Source organism: Daldinia childiae (genome assembly GCF_008694065.1).
Source record: "Daldinia childiae strain JS-1345 chromosome Unknown Scaffold4, whole genome shotgun sequence".
In the NCBI taxonomy this organism is placed as follows: Eukaryota; Fungi; Ascomycota; class Sordariomycetes; order Xylariales; family Hypoxylaceae; genus Daldinia; species Daldinia childiae.
The window spans coordinates 2,806,867-2,819,194 of NW_022984645.1; the positions used below are offsets into that span (position 1 = coordinate 2,806,867).

Here is a 12,328-nt window from a genome sequence, read left to right on the forward strand (position 1 = left end):
CAAGCATCAAAGCCCCAGCGCCAAACTATCAACAAGTAGGGACTGTTTTGATACATCCTTTCTATCATAACTCATGGTCCGAACCTGAAATGGCAACCCTAGAAGAGGTGCTCTAGGGCATCACGAATGTTACCAATTGTCCGTAGGAAATGGTCAACCCTATCAGGGCCCTTAGGCGTCGTTTCACCTCGCGGACCTTCAAGTATATACTCCAACTCATCGCCCCAGACGTTGCCAACCATATCATCTTCCTCTTCCCAGTCTTCTCCAAAGATGCTGATTCCAAGTTCGATCTTCGGCACTGCCTTGGCTCTCATGGCATTGATGCTGTCCCATCGGTGGTTGACTGCGATCTCGACAATGTACGTTGTGGCCTTCCATCTGAATTGATAGATTGTCTTGACCGCGACATACTTGATTTTACTCTCCACCGCGATGAAGGGTTCCAGCTTGACGCTTGGATAGACGTTAAGGTCGTGAGGTCGCTCCGAGTTTAATAGTTCGGCTTTGGCGGATCTTAAGTACTGGGTAACTTCAGGGAATGTCTTTGCGCCCTTGTCTTTTTCGATGCCTTCCAATTGCCAGTCGAGGTTCCTGGTAGCGGCGTCAGGTTGTATGTCATACCAATTCATTATCTAGTAGTAGACTTACTTTCCAAGGCTCAAGTTATAAATATTAGCCTCGGCAGGGTTGGCATCAAGTTTACTTGAAGTTACGCGGTAGAGCTGACAAATGATCGTACCTCTTGACCTCTCCCCAGTTCTCTTTCTGATCGGTACATCAAACTTGGTCCCCTCAGAGCGCATCTCGAGAGAATATTGCGGTAAAACATCCGCTGCTACGGCCGCCTGGTTGCCAATAGGTTTGAATGGACCGTTTGTGCTGTTCCTGACAAAACCTAGGACTCTTTTAGCCAATGTCTCGTCACCGATCCTATTCAATCGTTAGTGACACCGGCTAACTTTATAAATCTTCAAGGTCCAAGTACTCACCAGTTTTTTAGCCATCCAGAAGCTCGGGGATTCTTCAAGATGGTATGAAAGTCGTTGTACCCATACACTTCTTTGCTCTTCGGGTACTTTCGCAATATGAATTGGCCTAAGTAAACTCTTAATGTCAATGACAACTTGAGACGGCCGGCTTTGATTAGCGACTTGTAGAGATAATCGGTTAGTTTCGCCTTATACTGCTCAGGAGTCTCTAGAAGTTGCAGACCGGCAACAGCATCTTGTCCTGGCTGTAGCATTGGCCGTACTTCGCCCGATACAGGGTTGGTGTATAGAAGGACCTGAGTAGTGCTATCGATTTCAACCGGAGGTTCCATGAAAACATTAGATCCTTTGATGGAGTCATTGGAGATCAAGTCCTTAGCCACATCCTGTACCAAGTTGATGTACTCTTTGATGTTCTTGGCAAGGCCGTTGATTCTCATGTACGAGCCTTGGGGGGTCTGGCGAAGTTCAAGATTGTCATTCGCTCGGCTCAGTTCTTTGTATACGGCCTCGATTACCCCCGAAGCTACTTCCGGGGTGTGAGAAATGATGAAGTTGACCTGACGTTTTAAAAAAAGGAAGACCGTATTAGCTATTATTATTTTCATACGAGTGAAAGCTATCGGCGGAGTTACAAACCTTCACTTTCTCAGTAGGATTAGCCATGCTATGCGCGCTTTTGGATGCAGTGCGCAGGCTGATAACCGGCTTGGGTTCTTCTTCGAAACTCGACGTGTCTGTCTGGGTAGTTGTTTTAGTAGGTGCCGGCTGAGAGTCGGGGGTGCTGATGTTTGCGTGCGTGTCGTCCATCTTAGTGATGTTGGCATCTATTTTCGAGGTGTTACCAGTTGCGTTGAGTGGATAAATCATGGCAGAGGGCTGGTAGGTCGAGGGATTGTAGGCACCAGGATGAAGAACTGGTAAGTATTGGAGTGCAGCTTCCTCGTTGTCTGATCCTTGAAGAAGTAAGTCTAAGGAATATGCCGGATCACCGCCACAATCAACGTTGTTGGACGAGTCAGAACTGTTAAAGATAGGACAAGTCACAAGTTAGTCTCTCGCTCGTGGATTTAAGATGACTAATTATGAAAGATAGGAAAGACACATACATGTCTATCAAGGACTCCATTGTAGCTTGCAGCATAGATGTATGTTCCAGTATCAAGTTTTTAGAATCAAATGAAGAAAAGTCACAAAGGCATAAACCTGTCAAGTCGAAATTGTATTAATATTATGAGACAAAGCTTCTATAGATATGTCGTGGGTTTCAAGTTCGAGGAAACTGGTTAGAATAGTTTGGCGATGGAATCTAAAGACGGACAACTATATATGTATTTTTGAAATGCCGACATTGTAGTTGACGTATAAAGTAGTAGGAATCGGTAGTTGCCGTAGTTGCCTTGGTTGCTTAGGGCTCTATGAGTAGGCGGCGCCTACCTTGATTACAATGTACATGTAAGTTGAGTTTGTACCCGTACTGCATGACGCCGTAGCACATGCAAGTATCCGCTCTGTACATGTAGTGTACAAGGCAAAGAGCTACGTTGTACCACATATTTTGTTTATATAATACCTATGTATGAGCAAACATTAGAAAAACATCAACTAGATAGATATTTTCTATTATTTTCAATTTCATGAATGAGGATTCATATAATTTCTACCATGTTGTCGGCATACTAGAGCTATACCTAATCGGGTTAATTGATTGTACTAATATGTCACGTGATTGCGCGAATCTGCCGTACACGAAAAGCCGCGTCTAATCTGCAAGTTACCGCTGTCTGCCGTCTGCTGTCCACTTACAAGTGCACCTACCGACACTTGTTTTATTATAATGCCCACCAATTAATCAATTACTTGATTGAGTAAGCAGGGTTTCTAGAACGTTTCCTCATTTTGAATTGTAATAACTTATTCTCATTGCACCCTTTTGATTTTAATTAGTAATTCCCGATGGTCCGCCGGTCTTCCAACGTCATTAAGGGGGTCGCCAGAGATGACTCGGATGATGAGTTAGGTGTTGATGATCACCCCTGGGAGTGGATTTACCGGGAAGCCGAGTCATCTGGGTCGCCTACTAAGAGGAAGAGGAATGCTCATCATGGCATAGTGGGTGCTCGCATGGGCACTTTCGAATGCTACGTTGGTGATTGTGTTCTATTAAAGGCTGATGGCTCCAATGAGGCCTGGGTCGCTATAGTTGCCGAATTCCGTGAAGCCGACGAGGATGGAGATAAGGCAGCTAATTTCCTATGGTTTTCTACTGAGAAAGAGATCCGAAATAGCGATCGGAAGAGAACTGATTTCCTACCGGTTGGTATTTTGTTTTAATTTATACGCCTCCCTGCTTCCCTTCTTCCCTTGCTAATTGTACTGAACTTAGAATGAATTATACATCACACCATCCACTGATGTTAATCCATTAGCTTCTATCAACGGCAGAGCCGTGGTCATGTCCCAACAGAAGTTTCAGGAGGAATATCCCAGTGGTAAGGTCCCTCGTAATTCACCAGGCTACAACAAGACCTTCATTTGCAAGAGAGGATGTAATACGAGGACTGCGACGTACACAGAAGAATTTATATGGGAGGACGTCTATTCCGGTAGGGAAGGAGATGTGGATGACCTTCTAGAATTGGTACGGAGCGGGACGAGGTCGACAAGGAAGCGACGTAATCATGATATATCTACCCGAGAAACGGACTATGTGGCTACCCAGCCAGAGCGAGATGAGGATTGTCCTTCTGATGATGGCGCCCCTCGACCGGTCACTACGCCGAAAAAGAGGCAGAAAACAAAACAAGTTATGACACCATCCAACCGCAGGTAGGTACTTGGATGCGTAATCCATCATATCCTGGAAATTGGGATAATGTGTTATTGACCTAGGCTACTAGAGTTGTCGTGAAAAAGGCATTGGAATTTACTCCACTTGCTACCCGAATACTTTCGCCAAGCCACCACCAGTCTTCCCCTTTCCAGATTGCAAGGGCTCAATTACACGTTGCATCGGTACCAACTAGCTTACCTTGCAGAGAATCTGAGTTCTCTTTAGTGTACTCGCATCTCGAGGCTGCTATTACTGATGGCTCTGGTGCTTGTATCTATATCTCTGGAACTCCAGGAACGGGGAAGACGGCTACGGTACGAGAGGTGGTGTCAAAGCTAGACGAAGCGGTGCGATCCGACGAATTAGACGACTTTATCTTCGTCGAAATCAATGGTATGAAGATAACCGACCCGCACCAATCGTACTCCCTCCTCTGGGAAGCTCTGAAGGGACAGCGAGTCAGCCCGAGCCAGGCACTAGATCTCCTCGAGCGAGAGTTTAACAACCCGAGCCCTCGACGAGTCCCCTGTGTTGTCCTGATGGACGAGCTCGACCAACTCGTTACTAAGAACCAAAGCGTCATGTATAACTTTTTCAACTGGCCTGGGCTGAGACACTCGCGACTTATTGTACTGGCAGTGGCTAACACGATGGACTTGCCGGAGAGAACGCTTAGCAACAAAATTAGCAGTCGTCTGGGCCTAACACGTATCACATTCCCAGGCTACAACCACGAACAACTCATGAAGATCATCCAGTCGCGGCTTGAGGGTGTTCCGGGTAACATTGTCGAACCAGATGCCGTTCAGTTCGCCAGCCGCAAAGTCGCTGCTGTGAGTGGCGATGCGCGGCGCGCTCTCGATATCTGCCGGCGAGCTGTTGAGCTAGCTGAAGCTGATGTCAAGGGCTCGGACCCTGACCCGGGAACTCCAAGTAAGAGGGCAAAGGCAAAAACGGGCGAAGCAGACAGAACAAAGAGCTCGCGGGGTAAGGTCACGATAGCGACAGTTAAGCGAGCAATCAACGAGGCGACCACAAGTCCCTTGCAGCAATACCTACGAGCGCTCCCGTTTGCTTCTAAGTTAATTCTCGTGTCCCTACTAGTGAGGAACGAACGGACGGGTTTGCCTGATAGTACCTATGGCGATGTGATGGAGGAGATGAACCGGGCTCTGGTATTAGATGCCGGTAGCCGTCGAGTTGGTTTACTGAGACATACAACGGATAGAGATTCCAAAGCGGACTTGAACACACGAAAGAAGGAGCAAAAGCTCCCTAGACCGGCAGGCATTAGTACAGCTGCGGTTGATCTCACTGGAGCTGGAATCATCATTCTTGAAGGCCAGAGAGCAGAACGTCCAAGCAAGATCAGGCTTGCTGTAGGTGATGAAGAGATTAAGCTCGCATTTCGAGACGACCCTGAGATTCGGGCGCTGGGTATAGCATTTTAATGTACAGATAGTACTAAAAACAAGATTTACGACGTTAATACCCCTGATAGTTATCATCTGTTTCCGTCCTTCGTGGCGCGGAGTGTCTATACTAAAACACACTCCTAAGTGCGAGCAATAAAATACAAATTATGCAATTTTTGACTACTAATTAATTAATACTTTTGTCTCCCCAGCGTAGGTTTCCACTCGAGCGGATGCGTCTCCGGCGTTGCCTTCTCATCCTGCTTCCATATTTTAATCGTCTTATCTGCCTCACCGACAATAAGCCGCAGTCCCGTGCGGTCGAACGTTGAGCTCATGATACCCGCCTCGGCGTCTAGGGACCCCGGCTGGGCAATAGAATCCAAAGACTGGAATCGGTGTCCGGTTTTCCAGTCCCAGAAGCTCATGGAACCGTTATCGCCGCCGGAGAACAGGACATCCTCGTTAACAGCGAGGGAGTTGATGATGGCGTTGTGACCGTCGAAGTTGCCCATGAAGGCGCCCTCGGGGCATTTCCATTGTTTGATGCTGCCGGTGCTGCCGGTCGCAAAAGTGAATTCGCTGGGGTGGAGGGCTAATGCGCGGACACCCTTTTTGTGGTGTGTGAGGACGCCCATGGTCTTGCCTGCAGCAAGGTCCCAGAGGCGCACGGTGGAGTCGAGAGACGCGGTTATGACTTGCGGGTCAGCTTCTTGACATTTGAGATCGGCTACGGTGCCCTTGTGTCCGGATAACACATGGATATTGCTACGTGTGCGCATGTCCCAGACACGGGCTACGCCGTCTCGTCCACCTGTTACTAGAACATCGAGAGTAGGATGTAATGATAAGGTATACACGCCACTAAGATGGCCGTGGTAATGCCGAATCACTTTGTTTGTTTCCAAATCCCAACATTTTACCATCTTATCCTCGCCACAGGAGAACAGGTATGGATGTCGAGGGGATACGGCGAGGCCTCGCACGGTGGATATGTGGCCTGTTAGAGTTAACCTCAAGTTCCCTGTTGCTAAATCCCAGATCTTAATGGTGCGATCGCCGGCACCGCTAGCAAACCATTGGTTGTGCGGCTCGACGGCTAGGGCGCGCACCCAACCTAGATGGCCTGAAATTACTCTCATGAGCTTCCATGGGGGATGCCAGTCGGGCTTGGCTTGATGCGTGGCCTGCGCTCGGGCGACGCTTAGGGATTGGGATGTGGTGGTGCTTGAACCAGGTAAGGTAGCGGGAGGTCGCTGCAGATGGACTAGGGCGTTGGAGTTTGAAGGGAGATTGTTTGTACTGGACGAGGAGGATTGCGCGATGCCCTCGATCAGCTTCTGTGTCTTCTGGTCTTCTGGTGCGGCCGGGGGTTCGTTCACAGCTGGCCTCTTGCCCTTCTTCCTGGAGCTCATGGCACTCGCCTGCTTCTGGGCGAGAGCGGGAGGTAGTTCTCGTACATATTGGTATTCGGCGTGGATGCGGAGGGATAGAGCGTCTTTCTCGCGTTGGGGTTCGAGCGCGTCGTCGGTCAGTTTGACTTTCTTGCGCACCGACTCGCGGGCTAATGGGTCTGCGAATAGAGATTTCGAGCGTCGGGCATTCTCTAGTACAAGAGATTTGAGATCGGGGGTGCCGACCTCCATCGTGTTGGCTGACTATAGAGTGTTGATAATAGAGATGATGGCAAAAGTTTGAAGCAAATGGTTAAACAAATGTTTAGATTGATGTAACTATTGGATCTAAGCCAGGTACAAGTTAACAAGCATTATCGATAAGACTGGATGTATACCGTATAACTCATTAGTTGAATATATGTCAAGTCCCGCATAAGACTATGTACCTAAGGTAACATATAGATCCACTTTTACCTATCTTATACTTTACTAAAGGTACCTCGATACTTCGGATGCTTGATGTGAATGACGCTGTACCTCAGGAGCCTGGACCAAAGAGAAACCATATTTACCTAGGAGGTAGGTATTTATATTCCTTAACAAACACTTTCTCTAGTAAACGTGTCATAATTATAATCTATACCTAAACTTATCCTAGGTGATCCCCAGTGTACGATATGGCTTCCGACCAGTCAAGATACGCCATACATGCTGCGGCAAGGGAGGGCAAAGGTAAGGCTTCCCTTATATATTATATATCACCTCGTCTCTTTATAAGCTGATTTATTAACTTAAACCCGCATCTGACAGTCACCGTCGTTGAGTCTTTACTAAACGTAAGCTCATGGATTTAACCCATTTTAATGAGAGTCTAGTATAGCTAAGGAGCTCAATAGGCAGATCCAAAGCTATCCCTTCTCAAAGATGATGACGGCCGCCTTCCTATACACTGGGCTGCATCTGCGAACAACCAACCCATAGTGTTGATGTTGGCTCAACAGAAAGATTTCGACCCGGACGTTGAAGTGAGTACCTATTGGCCACGGAGGTAGATATACTTCCTACTTAGCCTCGTACCACATCTTTAGGCTTCAGTTTCATACAACTAACAACGTCTTAAGGATGCTAGTGGCTGGACCCCCTTAATGATCGCTGCAAGTGTAAAAGACGGCGACGCAGTAGTCGAGTTACTCCTCTCAAGAGGTGCCGATGTAAACCAGAAGAGTAAGCCTTACCCCTAACCAGCCCAAATCCAATATTTCAAAAGCTAATTCCGGTAGACTATAATGGACAGGTACGTTACAGAGCTAAGATGTCAGCATGAACTTATAGACCAATTATTAATACCATCACAGACAGCTCTTCACTTTGTTGCTTCTAAGAGCAATCTCGAGGTAGCTCGTAAGCTCCTAGATCACAAGCCTCCGGCCTCCACCCGAGTCAGGGACAAGCGCGGCCAGTATCCGATTCACCGAGCCGCAGCCGTCGGCTCGGTGCCCATGGTTAACTTGCTGTTACAAAATAAAAGCCCCCTCAATTCGACTGATAATTCGGGGTACACAGCTTTGCATCATGCGGTTGCTGAAGGTCACGGTTAGTTTCGTTCTATAATTAATTATAACCATAAGACACCTGCGGCATGTCTAACAAGATACAGGAGATACCGCAGTCGCCCTGCTTAAGGCTGGCGCCGAGTTTGACAAGCGAGATTCAGACGGATATCTCGCGTTAGATCTTGCACCTGACAAGGAGGTTCGCAAATACATTGAGCGGGGGGCAGAAAATGAGGGAATCGACCTGTAATTAGCTCATATGGGTGTTGACTATTCGTCATTGATCGAGCACGCTACTCATAGTATTCTACTATGTCTTATACCCCAAGAGATTCAATTCAGGCGTAATATAAGGCCCAGACGAATCACTGCCTCCTTATTTAATTGTGCGTTCCACGAGGTCCCTATACATGGCTTTGACATCGTCCACATCTGCACGCAACTCCTCTACCAGCTCGCTCTTTTCCCCGAGCATCTCTAACGTAGTTTGGTACCTTTCGTTGATAAGTGCCACCTCCTTCTCTAGTTCTTCTACTTTCTTCTTGGCCCCCTTTTCGGCCTCCATCTCCTTCATCAAGACGACGATCTCTCCGCGAGCCTCGTCTCGTTGGCTTGAAATCCTGGCAAGCTCTTCCTTAGCTGCTACCTTTTCACTCTCTAATCGACGGACTACAGCACTCATCCTCTCGACTAGTTGCACAGACGGCCCTGCTGTCATAGTAGATACCGACATCATATCCTGCAATACGTTGTGAGGAGATGCAGGTGTTTCGTTTTCAAACACATCATCCCTATCCATGGCATGTGCTGACGGAGAAGCCAATATCTCCAAGCCGCCGGATAGGGATGGCGGTGTCCCCGATGACTGTACCGAGGAGAAGGGGAACATAGGTGACCGCATAGGAGGTTGTCCTGATGGCCGCCTTGCCGATCCCGGTCGATCACCAGGACTCGGGTCGCCATTACTAGAGGGTGCCGATGTCTTGCGTAGTCTTGTTGGATAATTTTGTAACCCTAAGAACTCACCGCTAAATGTTCTCTGCGGCGCTGTTAATAGAGGAGATTCTGGACGACTAATATTACGGAAGGCAGCAGTTGGTATATCTTCTAGCCAGTTCCGTCGGTCTGAATCTGTCCGCTCTGCTTTTTCTTCTTTCCATGCTAACCGCTGCCGTTCAAAATCAGACTTCGCTTCAGCTAGTGAAGCCTCCGCCTCTTCGGCCCGCTTGCGCAGGGCTTCAATTTCCGATCGGTGCGAGGACAAATCTTGTTGCACGCTGGGTAGTTGGTTTCTCGCCTCTTCCAACTCCTCTTCTTGATGTCTGGCTCGAGAAGCCTGATCCTAAGCATTAGTGATTGCATTTGATTCAGGGGGTGCGAACCACCTACCGTCTCCCGGGCTTTCCGCCTCATTTCTGACTCGCGCCGTAACGCTTCATCTCGTTCCTTCTCCAAGGCCGCAGTCTTTGCAATTAAAGATGCTTCTATCCCTTGCCAATTCTCACTAGCAATAGAATACTGCGTCTGAAGAGTCTCTATCTGGCGGAGTAGCTTTGCCTGCGCATCCCCTATAGCGCCTGTTGAAGCCTCTTCTGCTCGAATCCGAAGGGCTTCTAATTTACTCTCGAGGATCTGGACTTCGCTCTTGAGTTCTAACTCTACGGCACGAGACCGTTCCGCAGCCCTGTCAGCCTTTTCTTGTAGTTCTGTTGCTTGTAACTTCGCACGGTCGGCTATTAAACTCTTCTCTACCTCTAGCATCGCAACCGTTTCTTCTAGCTCTTTTACATGTTTCTTTCCCGCTTCTCGTAGCTGATCGTTCACCTTGGAAGCCAACGTCTTAGCTCGGTCGGATTCCTCCTGCAGCCGATCCTTAAGTTCGGATATTGTGCTATCTTTCAAAGAAATTTCAGCCTTGAGCACTTCCAAATCTCTTCTCAGTTGGCTTGTTTGCTTTTGTGAATCTGAATTCGCCTTCTCGACATCACCTTGATCGTGCAGCTTTTTGCGTAGAGCACTGAGCTCTGTCTCCATTTTCTGACGCCAGAGTTTCTGTTCATTAAGCTCTTTCTCGACCATGACGAGTTGGCCTCTTAACTTTTTGATTATGCTTCTATGTTTCTGTTCCGTATTTGCCAGTTTTTGCCCTTCCTCCATCAACTGAGCAATCTGCTGGTCCTTCTCAGCATCGTTTTTGTCTGCGCTACCCGCCGGCGCGGCAGCGGCAGCGGTTCTTGCTGCCTCTGATGCTTGCCGGGCTAAATATTGTAGTTTAGCCTGTAGAGCATCAACCCTTTCAACATGGCTGTGGAGTTCTTCCTGGTGTTGCATATTGGCCTCTTCTAAGGTCTTTTCTAGGTCGGTAATGCGCTGCTCATATAAGGCCGCAGACGCCGAGGTGTTTTCGGTTTCCAACGGTTCTTCCTCAACTTCGATTGTCTGTGGCTCGGGCTTATCATCCTGAACTTCGCGATCAGGTTTTGGTAGGGTATACAAGTCGTCTTTCGTAGTTTGCCCATCAACTGCTGGCGCCGGCAGACTCACAGAAGCCCCGTCGCTAAGTGTAGACCAAGCGGGAGCTTCGCTAACTGTATCATCCTTCAAGTCTTCTGTCTTCTCGGCATTTGGTGGAGACTGTACTGTGGATGTTGCGGAAGGAATATCGGTGCTGGTACGGGGACTCTGAGTCGGTGGAGCTGATTCAGAACTTAATCTAGCAGGCAAGGCATCGGCTTTTTGGGCGGCATTCCTTGCGGCGACAGCTCGAGCTAGCCGTTCTTGCAGTCGATCGTTAGAGGATCGTGAAGGCGTAGTAGACCGAGCTGGAACGCTGGTTGTAGTAGCGGAAGACGTCGATGATGTTCTGGTCGGGCGTTGCGGTGATGACTGCTTTGCCGCATCCTCTTCGGCAAGGATATTGTCAAGGCGAGCCTCGACGCCAGCGACAGCCTGGGACAAAAAGGAGCCCCATCTCGACGACTTCTGGGGAGTTGACATATCTGAGGCTCTCGGGCCTACGCTGTAACTAGGGCGATAATCTTTAACGAGTGGTTATGTCGCACGTAGTTCGTTCTTCCAAGCAGTCCCGGAAAGGAAGCCGTCGCATTGTACAGAGCGTTATGCGCTGATTGCTGACGTGTCACAGCGACGATATGATGAAACCTAGATCTGTCCTACCGATCTACTAAGAGTAGAAATTATAGAATTCCAATTGGGGTTGCATTTGGTTCTTCTTGTCGTCAGAAGACAGCTATAAATTAGACAGATCGTAAGATGGTGGCAGTCCGTATAAGTTGCCGGATATGCTGTCGTATTAGAATACGAGGCACTGCTTTCGCGCAAGAGTTTCTAACTAATGCGGATGGATTCTGCGGGTGAATCTTGGCAGTCATGAATTACTAGAAATAGACCAACCAAAGGGAGCTGTTTGTTTCAAACGCCTAGAAGATGTCAGCCGGTACTAAATTGGAGGATTGCTCTGTTAAGAGAAAACACCCAAGGCGTCATCAAAAAGAGTCCGATACGTTATCCGCTATATTGCATATCATCATCTTAATTGATCGAGTCTGGATACTTGCATATAGACTACATACATGCATGTACTTAGATTACCTAAGGTACCTCTAAAGGTATGCACTTGCTTGATCTGTACTATGTACCAGCCTGTCTCGAAAAGTAATGGCGCGGTCTTGGCATTTAACCCTTCTTAAAGAATCACCAGTTATACAAGCAAAATAAATAGTAATAAAATTATAATATATATCGTTTTATTTGAAAAAGGCCATTATACCTTTTTATCATTTTAGTTTTTTTATTAGGATAATAATGCGTTAGAAATATAACTTTAAACATATATTTTTAATAACGTTTTAATATACCATATTAATATACTTATAATTCCACCATTTTTACAGCAATAAAATTATAAAAAATACCTATAATAATAATAAAAGCCAAAAAGTCAATAGGTATTTTTTTCTATTTTTTATTATCTTCTTTTGTGCTTTTCTTTACATATATTATATGGTGTTGTTTTTGGAAGAAAATGCCAAGACTGCGCCATTACTTTTCGAGACCGACTGTGTACCTACCTATTAAATTAGGGGTCCCCAAAAGCTTTTCCTTAATAAGTTAGGTA

The 12,328-nt window shown here is 47.2% G+C and overlaps 5 protein-coding genes across 5 annotated transcripts; 2 read left to right on the top strand and 3 right to left on the bottom strand.

Moving 5' to 3' along the window:
• Positions 1-98: 98 nt before the first annotated feature.
• On the bottom strand, positions 99-1,862 carry GL218_05044 (uncharacterized protein; the record flags this gene model as incomplete). Its single annotated transcript, XM_033581679.1, has 4 exons — positions 99-594; positions 652-933; positions 993-1,552; positions 1,632-1,862. 4 exons carry the CDS (start codon positions 1,860-1,862, stop codon positions 99-101), a joined length of 1,569 nt encoding a protein of 522 aa, XP_033435927.1.
• A 1,086-nt stretch (positions 1,863-2,948) lies between these two features.
• Positions 2,949-5,276, top strand: GL218_05045 (Origin recognition complex subunit 1; the record flags this gene model as incomplete). Its single annotated transcript, XM_033581680.1, has 3 exons — positions 2,949-3,308; positions 3,379-3,821; positions 3,893-5,276. 3 exons carry the CDS (start codon positions 2,949-2,951, stop codon positions 5,274-5,276), a joined length of 2,187 nt encoding a protein of 728 aa, XP_033435231.1.
• Positions 5,277-5,431: 155 nt separating this feature from the next.
• Positions 5,432-6,886, bottom strand: GL218_05046 (Pre-mRNA-splicing factor prp46; the record flags this gene model as incomplete). Its single annotated transcript, XM_033581681.1, has 1 exon — positions 5,432-6,886. One exon carries the CDS (start codon positions 6,884-6,886, stop codon positions 5,432-5,434), a length of 1,455 nt encoding a protein of 484 aa, XP_033435916.1.
• Positions 6,887-7,314: 428 nt separating this feature from the next.
• GL218_05047 (Ankyrin repeat-containing protein C6C3.08) lies at positions 7,315-8,440 on the top strand (the record flags this gene model as incomplete). Its single annotated transcript, XM_033581682.1, has 7 exons — positions 7,315-7,369; positions 7,448-7,473; positions 7,534-7,662; positions 7,759-7,861; positions 7,918-7,931; positions 7,993-8,230; positions 8,295-8,440. The coding sequence occupies 7 exons, from the start codon at positions 7,315-7,317 to the stop codon at positions 8,438-8,440; spliced, it is 711 nt and encodes a 236-aa protein (XP_033435915.1).
• A 126-nt stretch (positions 8,441-8,566) lies between these two features.
• Positions 8,567-11,187, bottom strand: GL218_05048 (Protein SGM1; the record flags this gene model as incomplete). The annotated part of the gene is made up of 2 exons (XM_033581683.1): positions 8,567-9,526; positions 9,580-11,187. 2 exons carry the CDS (start codon positions 11,185-11,187, stop codon positions 8,567-8,569), a joined length of 2,568 nt encoding a protein of 855 aa, XP_033435669.1.
• Between the last annotated feature and the right edge of the window lie 1,141 nt (positions 11,188-12,328).